At 38.0% G+C, this 20,400-nt stretch overlaps 1 protein-coding gene across 4 annotated transcripts in view; it reads left to right on the top strand.

Annotated features, from left to right (window-relative positions):
* Positions 1 to 20,400, top strand: part of LOC133254961 (multidrug resistance-associated protein 1-like) — a 97,391-nt gene that overhangs the window by 24,461 nt on the left and 52,530 nt on the right. For 3 of the 4 annotated variants that reach the window (XR_009738885.1, XM_061429482.1, XM_061429632.1), the window contains exons 6-12: positions 4,975 to 5,229; positions 7,651 to 7,716; positions 13,608 to 13,745; positions 15,122 to 15,268; positions 17,469 to 17,553; positions 17,649 to 17,715; positions 18,118 to 18,244. Coding sequence is in view for 3 of the 4 variants with exons in the window: in XM_061429482.1 (XP_061285466.1) it covers positions 4,975 to 5,229; positions 7,651 to 7,716; positions 13,608 to 13,745; positions 15,122 to 15,268; positions 17,469 to 17,553; positions 17,649 to 17,715; positions 18,118 to 18,244 (885 nt within the window). In the remaining variant the exon portion in view is untranslated. The remainder of the gene's footprint in view (positions 1 to 4,974; positions 5,230 to 7,650; positions 7,717 to 13,607; positions 13,746 to 15,121; positions 15,269 to 17,468; positions 17,554 to 17,648; positions 17,716 to 18,117; positions 18,245 to 20,400) is intronic. The other variant, XM_061429564.1, reaches the window with a different exon arrangement.

The raw sequence follows: 20,400 nt of genomic DNA, 5'->3' as shown, positions 1-20,400 counted from the left end.
TGGAGAAGACTCTTGAAAGTCCCTTGGACTGCAAGGAGATCTAACCAGTTCATTCTAAAGGAGATCAGTCCTGGGTGTTCTTTGGAAGGACTGATGCTAAAGCTGAAACTGCAGTACTTTGGCCACCTCATGTGAAGAGTTGACTCATTGGAAAAGACTCTGATGCTGGGAGGGATTGGGGGCAGGAGGAGAAGGGGATGACAGACGATGAGATGGCTGGATGGCATCACCGACTCAATGGATGTGGGTCTGAGTGAACTTCGGGAGTTGGTGATGGACAGGGAGGCCTGGAGTGCTGCGATTCATGGGGTTGCAAAGAGTCAGACACCACTGAGAGACTGAACTGAACTGAACTGATAAGCATCAAAGAATAGATAGCAGTAGAAATTGAAGCAAACCATCAGAAATAAAAAGGAAAGTCAAGTCTCGTGGGTGAGTACATTACAACAAGGGCAAAGAGACCCTGGAGATAATTAATGTAACAGGGAATAGCATCTACAGGAGTGAGACTATGTGGGTCCTTAGAGATTATTTAACAACAGAGAGCATTCTAAGATCAGAGGGGTTCAGTGGGTCCTGCAGTATGGATTAAGATTTAATTCTTAGTCCATCAGACAAGCAGCAGAAGACATTACTTAGTAACCTGTAGTGTTCAGATGCCCTCGGTAGCCTATGCAGGTGACACTAATATAAGGCAGTCTTTCTCCTGAATCTCTTATCCTATATCTGCTTTCCAAAGGGACTAATTGTGGTTATTAGATCTCTTGTCTCCTTTACAGATTTTAGGATTCTGATGTTTATCATGTTTCGATAACTTCAGCTCTCATAGATGACCAGATAACTCATATTCATCTGACACTGGCACTCCTTCATCAGGAATTCATTACTAGACTTGGGTAAAGCTAGTCTCACATCCTTTTCCTGGTGAGGAGGGGATGTGTTAGAAAGCTCTTTATCTCTACCCAATCGCATGACTGTTGCTACTCTAGTAAAGTTCAAGAGACTTCATTTTTAAGGTTTGTGGGGAAGAACACGGACCTCTTTCTACTTGACCACTTCATGAGTCTTTGGGTCTTAAAACTCAGTTTTGTTATCCCTTCGCTCCCAATTACAGGCTCCATGAGAGTTTTTGAGGACTAATAATAAGATATGTTTCAAAAGCAGCATCAGTTAGTCCTGTGCTTAATGTGGGCAGCCTGTGGGCATTCTGTCAAATGCCATCCAGTAGAAGTTTTTGTGATTTTTAAATTGTTCTGTATCCACATTATGCAGTATGGTAGCTACTAATCACATATGACTGTTGAAACTGAAAACTTGGCAAGTAAGAGCAAGGAAGTAAATTTTTAGTTTTAATTAAATTTAATATCCATATCTAGACTGTCTACATTTGCGCCTGAAGGATATTCTTTCCTTAATTGTGGGAAGAATGCAGTATAAAGAAAATTGATAAAATTTTTTTTCCTTTCTTTAAAATAGAGATACTTAAATGTAATTAGAAGGAGAAGAGAGAAAGAGAATCCTGGCATACTTTTCTGCATCCAAAGAGCTAAAGAAAATGATTTCTCATAGATTTATGAGGATTCACCTTTACATACAACCATGACTCATTAGAAATATGGTAACCGCTGAGAATCACTGGGATAAAAATGTTTGGGGTTCTTCCAGCTCTAAATTATATAATGTCTATGACTCAAAGCTAGGGTGGTCAGGAAAAATAGTTCAAGAAATAAATATATGGACCAGGGCTGTGGCAAAAAAAAATCAGCAAAGAACAAATATTTGAAGGAGAATGTGAAATCGCAAAGCAAATTTCATAATCATATGACAAAATGAACCATTACTGAATTGAGGTCAGTAATAAACAAGATATTTCCAGTCTGTAAAAAGGATTCTTGAGGCTGGGAGCCATATATGATTTATCTGGGTCGTTTTATGGCTTCCCTGGTGGCTCAGATGGTAAAGAATCTTCCTGCAATACAGGAGACACAAGAGACTCAGGTTCAGTCCCTGGGTCAGGAAGATCTCCTGGAGAAGGAAATGGTTACCCATTCCAGCATTCTTGCCCAAATAATTCCATGGACAGAGGAGCCTGGCGGGCCATGGTCCGTGTTTTCACAAAGTCGAACATGATTGAGCAACTAACACTTTTTTTAGAGCAAATGTAATCAATGAAATGAACGAAGTTTCAAAACTTAAGGAGTCACAAGGTTGTGTTACCTGTTTTCCTGAGTGGGGCTCCAACAAGGGTCCTTCAGCCCAGTGCCCTTTGAGCATCTGAGTTCTGGTCAGAAGCAAAGGACGGTTTTATTCTTTGATCAGATAACGAAGAGGTGTGGGCCTGTTTTCTTGAGCACCCACTCTCCCAATGGGCAGTAGGTAGGGCTGCTTTAGAAGGATCTCTCAAAGTGAGGTTCTTGTGGAGTTGGAGCAGGGGCAGCTGGGCTGCTTAGGCTCCAGACGGCAGTTCCTGGAGCAGCGTGTCTGCACGTGGCCTGCAGCTGCCATCTTGGATTTTGTGTCACGCACGGCTTCTGCACGTGGACGCCCAGCTGAGGTGTAGGCTCAGCCGTTTTCTTTCACAGGAGGAACCCTGGTGTGAAGGGCCAGATGCAAGGCTCTGCACATGGCCTCCCTGTGAGCAAAGGGGAATAGACTAAGTGCTAGGGAAAATGCGGGGGCGGGGGGGGGGGTGGTGGAAACAAGGCAAGACTTAATTTTATTATGGAATTCCCTGAGAATTGTTAATGGCCTTTGCTAGTGACAGTTGTGCTTTGTGTGTTTTCCTAAAGGAGGGGCATTTATTTGATTCCTTGGGTAATTTGATTATTTTGAACTACCCAGTCTTTTAGTTTTTACATAAGTCAGTTTATATTTTCCTTCTAGAAAAGTAGGATAACATGTTTGTATTTGTTTATAATAGTATGTTGGAGGTGGATGCTATTAGAGATCAATGGATCTCACTTAAAAAATGGTGTAGTCTTAATGAAATGAGAACAACTGTTCTTGGATTTCCATTGTTTTTCTTGAGCACATTAAATGGTCAGTAACTTATTAGGGGAGATTAAAAAGCTGCCTTTGGAGGAGACATGGCTAGAAGCTTAACTATCGTAGTGTATTTTTTTCCTTTTTTATTTACTCTTATGGGAGCAGTATTTATTCTGTCGTATCTTCAGCACCGTACCTTGGAAGGAAGGAGCAGAAAATTAAAGGATTTAGCATTACAGCAGCCATCAAGCTTAGGAGGATCCTGATCCCTTGTGAACCTCTGAGGGTTGTGCCTTTCCTCTGCTGGCCCCATAGACTGCCATATGCACTGAGCCTGTGGGTTTTAAGCTAGGGAATGTTAGAAGTGTCCCACTGAAGGCCCTGCCTACTCATTTTCCAGAGGGGCTTTTTCTCTGGGCTTTCTATTAGTCATTTATTGAGTGAAGAGAACTTGAGTGTCCCCTGTATCCTATTTATCATTGTTAGATCTAGTTCTCAATCCTGTCTCTCTTTAAATCAGTGTGGTAGGAGTTCCTTAAAACTTTTGGCATATGGTGGGACTTTCACCTAATTTCTGGTATAAATATCAATTTCCTGCTTATTTTACAGTTATTTATGCATTTTTCTGGGCTTTCTGGGCTTCCCTTGTGGTTCAGCTGGTAAAGAATCTGCCGGCAATGTGGGAGACCTGGGTTCAATCCCCACTGGAAAGATCCCCTGGGAAAGGACATGGCAACCCACTCCAGTACTCTTGCCTGGGGAATTCCACAGAGAGAAGAGCAGGACAGGCTGCAGCCATGGAATCACAAAGAGTTGGAGACGACTCTGCAGCTAACTTTCGCTTTCACTTTCATGCACTTTTATGGGAATTTTAAATGAGTGGGAAATTAAATAAATGAATTTCTAATATTAGCCTTAGTAAGAAATTACCAATACTTAACCTTCAGTTCAGTTCAGTTCAGTTTAGTCGCTCAGTCGTGTCCGACTCTTTGCGACCCCATGAATCGCAGCACTCCAGGCCTCCCTGTCCATCACCAACTCCCGGGGTTCACTCAGACGCACGTCCATTGAGTCGGTGATGCCATCCAGCCATCTCATCGTCTGTCATCACCTTCTCCTCCTGCCCCCAATCCCTCCCAGCATCAGAGTCTTTTCCAATGAGTCAACTCTTCACATGAGGTGGCCAAAGTACTGCAGTTTCAGCTTTAGCATCAGTCCTTCCAAAGAACACCCAGGACTGATCTCCTTTAGAATGGACTGGTTGGATCTCCTTGCAGTCCAAGGGACTCTCAAGAGTCTTCTCCAACACCACAGTTCAAAAGCATCAATTCTTTGGTATATTGAATTCAATATACAAATATTAAATGACATATACAGAAGGAAAGGGAGAATTAGGCCTTGGAAGAACAGAGAAGATGGAACAATACTCTTACCTCTGTAAATACCCATGGCCCTTCTTAGCTACTGTTAGACTTGTGTGTGTGTGTGTGTGTTAGTCCCTCAGTTGTGTCTAACTCTTTGCGACCCCATGGGCTGTTGCTGGCCAGGCTCCTCTGTCCATGAATTCCCCAGGCAAGAATACTGGAGTGGGTAGCCATTTCCTTTTCCAGGGGATCTTCCCAACCCAGGGATTAAACCCTGGTCTCCTGCATTGCAGGCAGATTCTTTACTATTTGAGTCCTTGGAAGCCCTTATAATTAGCCTGTGTGTAGGATGTGTGTGTAGTAGGGGAGTGTACTCCACTACTAGACTGAAATCTCTTTAAGATTGAAACTATATCATTAATAAAATACTTTCATTAGATTTTCATTGATTCGCCTGTGTACTCTGTATTGATGAACTTTAGATGATTTAGTAGGGGTGCAAAAGAACAGAAAGGAAGCTCAGTGCTAGAAAACTTTTTATTTATAGTTAAAAGTTGTCATTGTTTGACTGTAAAGATCCTGCATGATCTACAGAACTGTAAATATTCTGCTTCTCTTTTCCCAGGCCCTGCTTCTATCTAATGTTTCTAGAAAACAGTTTTCTACCGGGGAAATTATTAACTTGATGGCAACAGATACCCAGCAGCTCATGGACTTGATGACAAACATCAATCTTCTTTGGTCAGCTCCTTTTCAAATCCTGATGGCCGTATCACTCCTTTGGCAAGAGCTGGGTCCAGCCGTGTTAGCAGGGGTGGCAGTCCTTGTGTTTGTTATACCAATGAATGCTTTAGTTGCAAATAGAATGAAAAAGCTGAAGGTAAGAAAATAATTGCCTCATGTTACCTGTGTCAAACAGAAGCTGAGTTTCCAGACTTGATACTAAACACCTAGCTAATTCTCTGAGTATAGAAAATGGAGGTTTAAAATGGATACAATATGAATTAATCATTTATTGAACCAGTATTGATTGAGCATCTATTCTGTCAGTCACTGTGCCAGGCACATAAAGTATAGCAGTGAAGAGAATTGACAAGTTCCAGCTCTCCTTGGGTTATTGGGGGAGAAAGGCAACAAACAAATAAATAAAATAGGTAGATAGCATAATGCCTGGTGTTAATTTGTGTATGAAGAGAGATAATTAGGATAAAGTGATAGAGTAACAAAGCATTTCATTTCACAAAGTCTGGAACATCCTGAGGAAAGATATGATGTATCAGCTGAGTAAGGCACCAATCCATGTGGATGTCTAAGAAAAAGATATCAAGCAAACGGAATGGTGTGTGCACAGCCGAGAGGTGGGGATATGCTAGGTCTGCCTTAAGTAGCAAGAAGGCTAGTGAGCTAAAATGTGCAAGGAGTGGCTGCGTGCAGCCAGTGGACAGTAAATGCCTAACTGAATTAATTTTAATATTCTTCTTCTACATTCCGTCAGTCATCTTACTGTCAATATATTTTTGACATCTGCTATTTCCAAAACAGTGTGTACTATGCTGTACTGTAGGAATGGGGGAACAGGACCAAGATAGAGTTCACTTCTCTGAAGGAGATCACACTGTAATGGGAGAAATAGATGGTTTCCCATGTTAAAGTAACAAAGATAGATGCAGATGTGTTGCTTAGGACAATTATTTTATTTTTTTAAATGAATAAAGGGTAAACAACATCTTATGTATGGACATGGAAGTGAATCAATCACTATTAGGAAAACGTAAACTAGAGAAACACACACACACACATATATATGTATAAAGAATCTGCCTGCCGATGCATGAGATGCAGGAGACGCAGGTTCGATCCCTGGATTGGAAAGATGCCCTGGAGAAGGAAATGGCAACCCTCTCTAGTATTCTTGCCTGGGAAATCTCATGGACAGAAGAGCCTGGTGGGCTACAGTCAGTGGGGTTGAAAAAGTGTTGGAAACGACTTAGTGACTAAACAACAAAAATGTGTAATATGTATGCCATGAATTTATATGGTGTGTATATATATGTATATATGTGTGTGTATATATACATATATATATATATGTATAATGATCCAGTTTTTAAAATGTGAATATACCTTGCACATGGATATGATAAAAATATATATAAAGTGATATATTTATATCACTATATAGTGATAAAGATATCTAAATATAGGTTTTAATGTATTTGTATGAACATAGAAATAACCTAGAGATAAAACACTAGTCTTTTAAGAGTAGTTACCTGTAAAGTGAAATTAAATGGAAGGAGGGAAGATTTTTTTACTTATTACTTTAATATATTTAGAAGCTAAGAATTTATACCTTCTTTTACTTTTTTCTGAATTTTTCAAATAATTACCCAAAAGCCTAGTTTTTGAAGATAAGAACTAGGAAATAACATATAATTATAAAATAATTATGAATTATTAAACATATGGGTATTTAGAATAACAGATTTTTAAATGAATAATTTTAAAATATGTTTTTTAATATTCTGGATATTAAATAATTGTAAGTTAAATTTTTAGGAATGGAATTACCTTATCAGGAATTTATCTAGAGCCCTAAAACATCCAAGAGACTCCAATATTAGGTACAAGTATTCTAAATAAAAAATATGCTTTAATCACACAAACGATACAAAGGATGTTAGCTTGTAAATGTGTACTTTGTTAGATATACAAGTACCTATTATTGCATATAACATAATTGTGGCAATATTATTGGAGAAAATCCTTAAGACCAAATGACCAAATGATAATAAGTATTATAAATAAAGTTTTACATTATAAATAGTAAGTTATATAATACATAATATTTGCAAAAAAAGCTGGTATGTGTATATATATATTATATATGTGTGTGTGTGTGTGTGTGTATATATATATTTGTGATAATAGAAGTACCATAGGAATAAAGATTTACATACATATAATTGATAGAGTTTGGGGAATTTTTCCCATTTTGATTGAATATAGATACTTTTATTCCATTTATAACAAAATTTTTCTGAATAAATATTATATTTTCTACTCTTTTGGAAAGTGTACAACTTGTTTTTATTTTACTGCTAGCTACTTTTAAGTTTTAAAGTATTTATAACTGTTATCCAACATTAACAGAATAATGTATAGATGTTATAATATAGTTTTTATCAACTAAATATTATATAAAATAGAGGAAGTAGATTGCATTTTTAAAAATAGTTATGTAAATTAAAGTATTAGCAACTTTTATCAAATATACTGTCATTTTCTTTCCATTATATAGAAAAATCAAAGGAAGAACAAAGACAAACAGATAAAACTTCTCAATGAAATCTTACATGGAATTAAGGTAATAAAAAAAGGACATGCATTTAATTTATCTATTTAGAATACAGCAATAAGTTAACCAATAAATGAATCTTTTAGCATTCTCAATATCAAAATAATGAAATATGTATAATTTTGAGAGAGTAATTTAGATTTCAGATGTATAAGATTTCTTACATTGAAATAGCATTTAAATAAAGCCAAATAAAATGTAAGGTGTTTTTTTGTTGTTCTCAACCAACAACTAAACACAAATATCTCAAAAGACACAAAATATTACTCGTTTTTAAAACAGAAAGTTTGGAATGAAGCAGGGAAGAGTGGCAGGAACACTGTCATCAGTGTGGAGGTAGACGCATGGGGAAAGTGATGAGAGGCCATTCGGTTTCTTTTATACAGAAGAGAAGCCGTCATACAAGTGTATTTTATGAAAAAGAGTGAAAGCGTTCATCGCTCAGTCATGTCCAACGCTTTGTCACCCCATGGACTAGAGCCCGCAAGGTGCCTCTGTTCATGGAATTTTCTGGGCAAGAATACTGGAGTGGGTTACCATTCCCTTCACCAGGGGATCTTCCCGACCAAGGGATGGAACCCAGGTCTCCTGCATTGCAGGCGGATTCTTTACTGTCTGAGCCACTTATCTCGCTATTCTATAAAAAGTACGTTACCGATTATTTGTTTCCTATAAAAACTACCTCCACTCCACACCACTCACATTTTCTCTGTGATAAAACGAGTGAAGCTTTATAAATTTTGCATAGAGATACTCCTCAATTTTGGAGAAGGAAATGACAATCCATCCAGTGTTCATGCCTGGGAAATCCCATGGACAGAGGAGCCTGACAGGCTACAGTCCATGAGGTTGCAAGAGGAGGACTCAACTTAAGACTAAACCACCACCACATTCCTCAATTTACAATGGCTTTGTATCCTGATATACCCATCATAAGCTGAAAATATCGTTGTCGAAAATGCATTGAATATACCTAACATACTTATTAACATAGTTTAACATATATTTACATCACTTACATTAGACTACAGTTGGGCAAAATTATCTGACACAGAGCCTATTTTATAATAAAAATGAAAGTGAAGTTGCTCAGTTGTGTCTGACTCTTTGCAACCCCATGAACTGTAGACTACCAGGGTCCTCTGTCTGTGGGATTTTCCAGGCCAGAATACTGGAGTGGGTTGTCATTTCCTTCTCGAAGGGATCTTCCCAACCCAGGGATTGAACCCGGGTCTCCTGCATTGCGGGCAGACACTTTACCATCTGAGCCACCAGGGAAAGCATTGAAAAGTTCACTAATTTATTGAATACTGTACTGAAAGTGAAAAACAGACTGGTAATATGGTTGCAGAATGGTTGGTAGTATATTGGTCATTTATCCTCTAGATTGTCTGGTTGCCCAGCACCATGGCAGAGTATTATATCACATAGAAGTAACCTGGGAAAAACATCAAAATTTGAAATTGGAAGTGCAATTTCTACTGAATGAATATTGCTTTCACACCGTCCTAAAGCTGAAAAATCCTAAATTGAATCACTGTATATCAGAGATCATCTGTGTATAATTTCAAATCCTATTGCACTTGGATTATAGCTCATCAGATTTTTCTAAAGCACAAAATTTGCAAAGTTCACATCGAATTTCCTTCTGACATTTAAAACTCCATCGGACATTTCCATCCACCTGCAATGCAGGAGACCTGGGTTTGATCCCTGGGTTGGGAAGATCCCCTGGAGGAGGGCATGGCAACTGACTCCAGTATTCTTCCCTGGAGAATCCCCATGGACAGAGGAGCCTAGCAGGCTGTAGTTCATGGGGTCACAAAGAGATGGACACAACTGAGCAACTAACTACAGTGCAGTTCAGTCTCTCAGTCATGTCCTACTCTCTGCAATCCCATGGACTGCCTCACTCCAAGCTTCCCTGTCCGTCACCAACTCCTGGAGCTTGCTTAAATTCATGTCCATTGAGTTGCTGATGGCATCTAACCATTTTATCCTCTATCATCCCCTTCTCCTCCGCCCTCTATCTTTCCCAGCATCACGGTCTTTTCACATGAGTCAGTTCTTTGCATCCGGTGGCCTAAGTATTGGATTTCAGCTTCAGTGTCAGTCCTTCCAATGAATATTCAGGAGTGATTTCCTTTACCATTGACTGGTTTGACCTCCTTGCAGTCCAGTCTCAAGAGTCTTTTCCAACACCACAGTTCAAAAGCATCAATTCTTCAGCACTCAGCTTTCTTTATACACAAATAAATTATTTGTGTATTTGTGTATAAATAAATTGTGTATAAATAAATCCACAGAATAAACCCATTGTATGTACATACTGATTCACCTTAGAATCAGTAAATGATATGCTGCATTGTGCTGTATAACATTTTTATAAAAATATAAATTACTGAAGTGAAAGACTGTTAAATTGAAGATACCTTGAAAGGAGACTGATATCCATGAATAGCAATAAGATTGCCGGGAGAAATATCAATAACCTTAGATATGCAGATGACACCACCCTTATGGCAGAAAGTGAAGAGGAACTAAAAAGCCTTTTGATGAAAGTGAAAGAGGAGAGAGAAAAAGTTGGCTTAAAGCTCAGCATTCAGAAAACGAAGATCATGGCATCTGGTCCCATCACTTCATGGGAAATAGATGGGGAAACAGTGGAAACAGTGTCAGACTTTATTTTGGGGGGCTCCAAAATCACTGTAGATGGTGACTGCAGCCATGAAATTAAAAGACGCTTACTCCTTGGAAGGAAAGTTATGACCAACCTAGATAGCATATTGAAAAGCAGAGACATTACTTTGCCAACAAAGGTCCGTCTAGTCAAGGCTATGGTTTTTCTAGTGGTCATGTGTGGATGTGAGAGTTGGACTGTGAAGAAAGCTGAGGGCCGAAGAATTGATGTTTTGAACTGTGGTGCTGGAGAAGACTCTTTTTTTTTTTTTCCATCATTTCCCCTTTATTTTTTTTAATTTAAATTTATTTTAATTGGAGGCTTTGTATAGAACAGTCTTTTGGAGAAGACTCTTGAGAGTCCCTTGGACTGCAAGGAGATCTAAGCAGTCCATCCTAAAGGAGACCAGTGCTGGGTGTTCATTGGAGGGACTGATGCTGAGGCTGAAACTCCCATACTTTGGCCACCTCATGCGAAGAGTTGACTCATTGGAAAAGACCCTGATGCTGGGAGGGATTGGGGGCAGGAGGAGAAGGGGATGACAGAGGATGAGATGGCTGGATGGCATCACCGACTCAATGGACTTGAGTTTGGGTGAACTCCGGGAGTTGGTGATGGACAGGGAGGCCTGGCGTGCTGGGATTCATGGGGTCTCAAAGAGTCAGACACGACTGAGTAACTGAACTGAACTGAAATTTAACTCAGATTATTCTATAAAGTCACACATCCTCAAAGTATATGATCCAGATGCACCTTGCACCTCTTTGTGGGTTAACTGAGACCCCCAGCATCCATTAGAAAACAGTGATGTATGTTTATGTGCTGTTAAGTATTGATATTGATAAAATGAAATTTGTTTTATCAGTAGGACTAAGACAATGTAGATAAAAGAAATTTTCTCAAGATCTAAGCAAAGTTCAAGATTTAAAATAGCAGTCCCAGCAGTAAATACACTAGAATATTGGAAGAGGTCCAAATGGAAATCAGTTAGGATAGTTTAAAAGTCGGGGCAGTTTGCATCCATGGTGTTTGAAAACAGATGTCATAAAGCCTCTCTCTAACAATGGTAATGGCTTAGCATTTATCAAACATTTTCTGTATGTCACACACTGTACTTATCACTATATCTGTTTCCTCATATAATTCTTATAAACCTAAAGAAAAAGATTTCTCATCTTCGTTTTACAAATAAGGAAACAAAGTGAGCAGTTGAGGGTCATGCCTGAGTTCACAGAGCTGGTAAGAGATTATTAGAGATTTCCAGAGGATTCATAGACATATAGATAGACAGATTAATAGATAAACAAAGATTTATTTTAAGCAACTGGCTTATGAGTATAGGCAGTGACATGTCTAAAATCTGTTGAGCAGGCTGGAAATTCCTGCAGGACTTGATGCAACAGCCTTGAGTCTGGAGGCAAAACCCCTTCCATCTCAGAGAACCTTAGTTTTTTCTCTTGAGGGCTTCAACTGATTAGATTGGGCTCACCCATCTAAGGGGCTTCCCAGGTGGCTTTAGTGGTAAGGAACTTGTCTGTCAATGCCAATGCAAGACACGTAAGAGATGCAGGTTGATTCCTAGGTCAGGAAGATCCCCTGGAAAAGCAAATGGCAACCCACTGCAGTATTCTTGCCTGGAAAATCCCTTAGACAGAGGAGCCTGACAGGCTGCAGTCCATAGGGTCACAAACAGTTGAATACAACTTAAGCAACATAGCTTGTTACCACCCATTTAATGGAGAGAAATCTTCTTTATTTAAAGTTTAATGGTTAAAAGGTGAATCAGATCTAAAAATTACCTTCACAGTAACATCTACTGGTATTTGATAAAATAACTGGGCAACATAACCTAGCCAAATTTACACATAAAACTAACTATCACAAAAAACTAAGATCATGGCATCCAGTCCAATCAGTTTATGGCAAATAGATGGGAAAACAATGGAAACAGTGACAGATTTTATTTTCTTGGGCTCCAGAATCACTGTGGTCAGTGACTGCAGCCAGGAAATTAAAAGATGCTTGTTCCTTGGAAAGAAAACTATGATAAATCTAGACAGCATATTAAAAGGTAGAGACATCATTTTACTGGCAAAGGTCCACATAGTCAAAGGTATGGTTTTTATAGTAGTCATGTGTGGATGTGAGAGTTGGACCATAAAGAAAGCTGAGTACTGAAGAATTAATGCTTTTGAACTGTGATATTGGAGAAGACTCTTGAGAGTTCCTTGGAAAGCAAGGAGATCAAACCAGTCAATCCTAAAGGAAATCAACCCTGAATATTCATTGGAAGGACTGATGCTGAAGCTGAAGCTCCAATACTTTGGCCACCTGATGGGAAGAACTGACTCATCTGAAAAGATCCTGATGCTAGGAAAGATTGAAGACTGGAGGAGAAGGGGATGACAGGATGAAATGGTTGGATTGCTTTATCAAGTCAATGGATAAAAGCTTGAGCAAACTCCAGGAGACAGTGAAGGCCTGGTGTGCTACTATCCATGGGGTCACAAAGAGTTGGACGTGACTGAGCGAATGAACAACAACTGAGACCTGGAGATTGAACAACAAAAGAGACCTGGAATTTGAATGTTGGTCTGTCTCTCTCTAAAAAGTATGTGGTAAGCCATTGCATGATTCTCCATCTCAGAAAATAGTTTGCAATCTCAAAACACCTGTAACCTTTCAGAAAATGGCTTGACATCCCAAGACATAAGTTTTCAAGAAATTGGGAGGCCGGGGGAGAAGCTTAACTATTAAAAGATGTGAAAAGAATAGAATTGAGAGTTGGACCAGTGGAAAAATTGTCAGGATTAAACTAGACAGAGGGCTTCCCTGGTGGCTCAGACATGTCCATAATGCATCCATGGACAAAGAGTCAAACATACCTGAGCGACTCTCACTTTCACTTTCAAGCTAGACAGAAACTGCTATGGAGCTCATGCCAGGAGCTGGGATGTTGTCAAAGTCTGGCTCAGGAATAAGCTAGTAGTGGGTAAGAGAGACATGAGTAGGGAAATGGTGATTTCCTCCTCCCACTCACCCTAGAAAAACACCACAGGAAATATTTTGACTCAGTTGAAAACAGGAGTAATTTACTTCATGGGTACCGTTTTCACCTTCACAGTTACGAGTGTGTGTGTTACAGTGTGTGTATTTGTACGTGTGCCTATTTTTTTATTCATTCTATGATATTGATTGTCATCATCTGACTTCTTTACAGATTCTCAAACTTTATGCATGGGAACCCTCCTATAAAAAGAAGATTATTGAAATTCGAGAACAGGAATTGGAAGTTCAAAAATCAGCTGGGTATCTTGCTGTATTTTCCATGCTAACTTTAACTTGTATTCCATTCTTGGTGAGTGTGTATATTATTTCCTGTTTTGATTTTCAAATTTGATTTGCATATTTGCCTTCAAATTCCCTGGAATTAAGGTTTCCAAAGTGAAGTCTTCTATATCTAAATTTAAATTTTCAAAAAATGCAGTCATTAATCTGTAGAGATGAGAGAATGAAAGTTTTAAAGATGGGGAAAAATTTTTGGTGCATTTTCATTGGTCTGTATTTTTTGTATTTAATCAGATTTTACATCTTTGTAAATTTTTCATAGATTGAACACATGCCATCCTCAATCTTAAAAAATATAACCTATATTTCAGAGTTCCTTTTCAGCTCGATTATTTTTCTTGATTAACCCCTTTTATGCAAGACTGAAAGGCACACTACGTAGAGTTGGAAAGGGACGTTACATTTATTAAGCGTTTCTACTGTGTATCAGACAAGTTATATGCATTTTATTTCTTTCTTGCAATAATAAGATATTACTTTTCTCATTTCACAAGAGGAAATGGAAATAGTTTGGAAATATCCTCAAAGTTATAGAACTAGTATTTGTAGGTGAATTGATACAAATTGAAGTCTCTTTCTTTCTGTCACTTCATGCAAATATTGGGAATCTCATGCCATTTAAAGAGTATAAATTGCCTTGAGATATTGAAGCAGTGGCTGGAAGCCAAAGAATAAGAAAACTATGTATAACTGAAGGATCAATTTTAGCCACTCTCAGTAGTGATGGGATCAGGAAACATTCTATATGTCTCCCCTGTTGTTAATTTAAAATATTATTATTTTTTATTTAAACAAACATGTGGATATTATGAAAGTAAAAGCAATATTTACATTTGGAATACTTTAGTAAAAATAGCCAGGAAGCATTTGCTTAAGACAGTCTTATGTACATGATAAATAGTCAATACAGTCTCATGCATAAATGAATTTTTCTGCCTTTTCTAAATGAAACTTATGCAAGTAAATATAAATCTTACTAAGCATGATTTATTTATACCTTCTTCAGTTAATATTAAGACACAGAGAAAGTAAAATTTCTGCATATGAGACAATAGGTATGCATGCATCACTGGAAAAAATTTACATAAAACTCCATTTTGAAGGAAAAAATGAACTGCTGTATGTTTTAAATGGTGATAATTACTTCAGTGAAAATGTGCCATGTCAAAGAAGGGCACTGGACCACATGTTCGTAGGATGTCATTATCTAAGATACTTAATTGTATGATCTGTACTAAACATTTATTTCATATTCTTCAGCAATAGTACTAAATAGTACCAAATTTTGGTAAACAACAACAATAAAGGTTATTGAAGATTTCTTTCCTAATTTTGAGTCTGTATTAATAATTGCACATTGGAGAAAATTACATGTCTGCTTTTAAGGTGTCCCTGGCAACATTTGGTGTCTATTTCTTACTGGATGAAGAAAACATTTTAACAGCCACTAAAGTGTTCACATCTATGTCTTTGTTTAATATCTTGAGGCTTCCTCTGTTTGATTTACCGATGGTGATCTCAGCTGTGGTCCAGGTACATCCAAATTATCCTTAAACTGAGAATCATTCCTCTACTGAAATCTTTAGTTTTGCATATTTCATTTCTTAATCTTTTTTTTAATTTTGTTTTTTGTAGTTGTTTTATGCTGCTTTCAAAATTTCCCTAAATTAATGAGCAATAGAGAATATAATCGGAGAAGGCAATGGCACCCCACTCCAGTACTCTTGCCTGGAAAATCCCAGGGATGGAGGATCCTGGTAGGCTGCAGTCCATGGGGTCGCTAAGAGTCAGACATGACTGAGAGACTTCACTTTCACTTTTCACTTTCGTGCATTGGAGAAGGAAATGGCAACCCACTCCAGTGTTCTCGCCTGGAGAATCCCAGGGACGGGGGAGCCTGGTGGGCTGCCGTCTATGGGGTCACACAGAGTCGGACATGACTGAAGTGACTTAGCAGCAGCAGCAGCAGAGAATATGATAGAATGAAAAGAATCATGTCTTCTCTGCCTGTGCTTTTCATCTATAAAAATGACTTTTAAGCATTTCAACATGTGACATTGTTTTCTTTGCTAAGTGTTAGTTCTCTTGTTTAGCTTTTTAAAATTTGGTGTTTGACACTATGCCACCAAAGGGTTTATTTTCTGTTTTCAATTGAAAAATTTTAAGTAAGTGATTTGTACAGTACTAGGTCTGAATTTTCCCAGGGTTCAGCAAAACTTCATCTGTACTGAAAGAATAAACTAGGGGAAAAAGTGCACTGATAATGTCAGTCTGCCAACCAGCCTTGTATGAGGTATCTGGTTTAGCCTGCTTTTATTGTAATCTCCAATGACTGAAGCCTCTTTAGATGCTATGATGAGTAGAAGGCAGCTAAAACCATAGGAAATCCAAAGAAGTGAGTTCTTTTATCCCTTTACCCCTGCTGCTGCTGCTAAGTCACTTCAGTTGTGTCCGACTCTGTGCGACCCCATAGACGGCAGCCCACCAGGCCCTACTGTCCCTGGGATTCTCCAGGCAAGAACACTGGAGTGGGTTTCCATTTCCTTCTCCAATGCACGAAAGTGAAAAGTGAAAGTGAAGTTGCTCAGTCGTGTCTGACTCTTAGCGACCCCATGGACTGCAGCCTATCAGGCTCCTCTGTCCATGGGATTTTCCAGGCAAAGTACTGGAGTGGGGTGCCACTGCCTTTACCCCTAGATTTTCTCAATTAAAAATTTTCAATATCAAGTTTGGATATTCACCCATCAAAACTTTTTCAAGTCTGGTTTCATAAACAAAGTGAATTTTTGCTTACTGGAACTAGCTCTTTGATCTAAGAACTTTTCCTTTTAATTTATATAAATTGAGATATAGAAATTATATCTGAAGAGTAACATAATTCTATAATAAATAGCACTTAAGCTATTTTTGTTCCATAATACTGTTTTTATATTCTTTTGCTAATAATCACCAGCAGAGGGCATAGAAGTACTATTGATGCTTTTAGCACATTTCACAGCACACTTCTCTTAAAAAAAAATTCTTAGAATAATAGTTCTGTTTTGCTTTTGAAATTATATTCTAGCTAAAGGTCTGGTATCCCAGAGTGTTTTCCAGTTCCTAGTGGTATGCTACTACTGTCACTAAACAGATGAGAACAATTGTCAAAAAAGAAAAGAAAACAACCTTGCATACTGATATGACACACTTGGTAAACAAAATCACAGCTTTTAATTATATCTTATCCATTAACAGTAGACACATCCTAACAGAAAGTGAATAAAAACGTACTAGAGGTTTCATGCAAGTGAGTGTCAGGAGAAAAATGATTCTATTTATCCTATCTGTAGCAAAACATTTATAGCTATTCTATTAGTTAAATGTTACCATTGCCAAAACTGCTATTTTGTTTATGCTCACAAGCAGATTTCATTCAACCAACCTGAAGTTGCTCTTAAAAACTAATTATTCTATGATTATTAATTAATCAGTTATCATGTTTTTGCTAGAATGTTAAGGAGAATTTTTGGTTTCTAACTTCTCGTGTTTTCCTGCATACATATATTTGTTGTGATTTTTGATTCTTGAAACTTCTTTTTCTTTATCGATGGACTTATTTATAAACATTAAAACAATGCAAATCATGCTTGCTGAATATTTATATCAATATCTCCAGTTTACATCAAAAACTTTAAAATGTTTTTTAGTTTAACTTCTTGAAACCCAAAAATTCCATCTGTGTGTATTTTGATAGACAAGAATATCACTGGTTCATTTGGAAGACTTTCTCAACACTGAGGAACTTCTTCCACATAGTATTGAAGCAAACTACATAGGAGGTTAGCAGTTCTTTTTTGTGTTTAATATTTATTTGACTTCTGGGCTGAAGACAATTGATTCTAAAATACATTTCTGTATTTATTTTTCTTCCTAGATCATGCCATTGGTTTTATAAATGCTTCCTTTTCCTGGGATAAAACAGGGATTCCAGTATTAAAAGAGTAAGTCGTGATTTGGGGAAAATTAAAAACAAAACAAAAAAATTAGCATAGATTCTATCATACTTCATGTGTTTATTTTTTAGAGGTTTTAAGCAGAAGATGAATCTATTGGAATTTGTAAGATTTTTTTAAAAACCTCTCACTGCATCTTTCATCTTTATGATTGTTTTACAATCTTTTTACCCCCTGTTCATTTCCTCTATTTTCTTTGCAGCATTTACTGCTTGCATTTTGAAAGGTTGGGTGTTTGTAGAATAATGTAGGACAATGTGAATAGCAGCAATTTCAAGGATGATGCCCTGTATATAGTGACTTGTGATACAGTGACTTTTCTGGGAATATACATTAAAAACAATTATAACAGAACTTCCTATATCATCTCTTTCTTTATTTGTTGTGCAGCTTGAACATAAAGATTCCAGAAGGAGCTTTAGTGGCTGTTGTAGGGCAAGTTGGGTCTGGAAAATCATCTGTGCTTTCTGCAATTCTGGGGGAAATGGAGAAACTAAAAGGAATAGTCCAAAGAAAGGTAAAGTCAACAATGCATTCTTTGCACATCTCCTAGTGTAATGGACTGCAGCCAGCACATCGTTAGTGTCAATAAGAATTTATCAAGTTGAATTGAAGAACGAAGTATTTAATGAGCATTTCTAGTTTGTAACAAACATTTAAATTTCCACAGAAATTGATTAGCTATGGATGGATTAGTCAGAGCATTCTGTCGTCCATATACTTCAGCAAATCATTTAGGAATGCTTATGGTAATTGTTTGATGATATTAACTAAATTGCAACCAATTATGGAGAAACGAATGTAGTTTATAATATAATTTGATTAGGTTTCTAATTATCATTCATTGCAATGTTTCCTAAGTAATTACGGCCATTCCATTTCTAAGAAATGGTGTAGTTGCTCACAAGAAGGATCTCTGACCTAGGAAAACCTCAGGAAAATAATAATTATGAATAGCTTACATTTAAATTTCAGCTTTTGGACTATGGAGAGGTCTACTTCCAGCCATTTGTTCTATTCTTAAAGGTCAATAGGAATAAGAATTCAACAAGTTCTTCATCAGCTATTTCTTTTTTGAAGTACTAGGCTACCAATGAATTTTTCCTTAGACCTAACTACCTAAGAAGGTAAAATATTACCTAATCACTCCTTCTCACTTCTGACAAGATGGAGAGGCTCTATGGATATGAAACTAGTGTCTTCACAGTTTTTTATTTTTTTTCTCTAGGAAAAATCAACTCCAGATCTTTTTATTTTTGTTCATGATATATCATTTCCTTGTGTCTATATTTATTCTCCTCTGGAGAAGGAAACCTCAGCCCCCTCCAGTATTCTCGCCTTGAAAATCCCATGGACAGAGGAACCTGGTGGGCTACATTCCATGGGGTCGCAAAGAGTCATTCTAGGTCTTTAGTGATTAATTGGTAAAGAATCCACTTAAATTGCGGGAGTTGTATTTGGGTTCCATCCCTGAGTTGGGAAGATCCGCTAGAGAAGGGAATGGCAACCTGCTCCAGTATTCTGGCCTGGAGAATTCCATGGGCTTTGTAGTCAGACACAACTGAGCGACTTCCAAGTTCAAGTTCAATTTCATGTCTTTATATCTTTCCTGATTCCAGGTTTTTAGTGATTAATTTTTTATTTATTTTTCTCTCATCGATAGTTTCTTAGTTTGGAATCAAGCATACTTTCAAGGACTTTTTCTTTGACAAGATTACACTTAATAAATACCACTACTTTTAACTTAAAATATACTATCTTTTCTCCTTATGTTCTCTTTAATGACAACAATCAGCCATTTCTCTGGTGATCAAGATGGCTATACATTTTCCTAGCCCAGATCAGTTCAGTTCAGTCACTCAGTCGTGTCCAACTCTTTGCGACCCCATGAACCACAGCATGCCAGGCCTCCCTGTCCATCACCAACTCCCAGAGTCCACCCAAATCCATGTCCATCGAGTCGGTGATGCCATCCAACCATCTCATCCTCTGTCATCCCCTTCTTCTCCGGCCCTCAAACTTTCCCAGCATCAGGATCTTTTCCAATGAGTCAGCTCTTTGCACCAGGTGGCCAAAGTATTGGAATTTCAGCTTCAACAAAGTCCTTCCAATGAACACCCAGGACTGATCTCCTTTAGGATAGACTGGGCGGATCTCCTTGCAGTCCAAGGGACTCTCAAGAGTCTTCTCCAACACCACAGTTCAAAAGCATCAATTCTTCAGTGCTCAGCTTTCTTTGTAGTCCAACACTCAACATGACAACTGGAAAAACCATAGCCTTGACTAGACGGACCTTTGTCGGCAAAGTAATGTCTCTGCTCTTTAATATGCTGTCTAGGTTGGGCATAACTTTCCTTCGAAGGAGTAAGTGTCTTTTAATTTCATGGCTGCAGTCACCATCTACAGTGATTTTGGAGCCCCCAAAAATAAAGTCTGACACTCTTTCCCCATCTATTTGCCATGAAGTGATGGGACCAGATGCCATGATCTTTGTTTTCTGAATGTTGAGCTTTAAGCCAACTTTTTCACTCTCCTCTTTCCCTTTCATCAAGAGGGTCTTTAGTTCTTTTTCACTTTCTGCCATAAGGGTGGTGTCATCTGTGTGTCTGAGGTTATTGATATTTTCCCCAGCAACCTTGATTCCAGCTTGTGCTTCCTCCAGCCCAGCATTTT

The sequence above is a fragment of the Bos javanicus genome, chromosome 1 (assembly GCF_032452875.1).
Source record: "Bos javanicus breed banteng chromosome 1, ARS-OSU_banteng_1.0, whole genome shotgun sequence".
Taxonomy (NCBI): Eukaryota; Metazoa; Chordata; class Mammalia; order Artiodactyla; family Bovidae; genus Bos; species Bos javanicus.
This window is presented reverse-complemented; position numbering and strand designations above follow the sequence as displayed.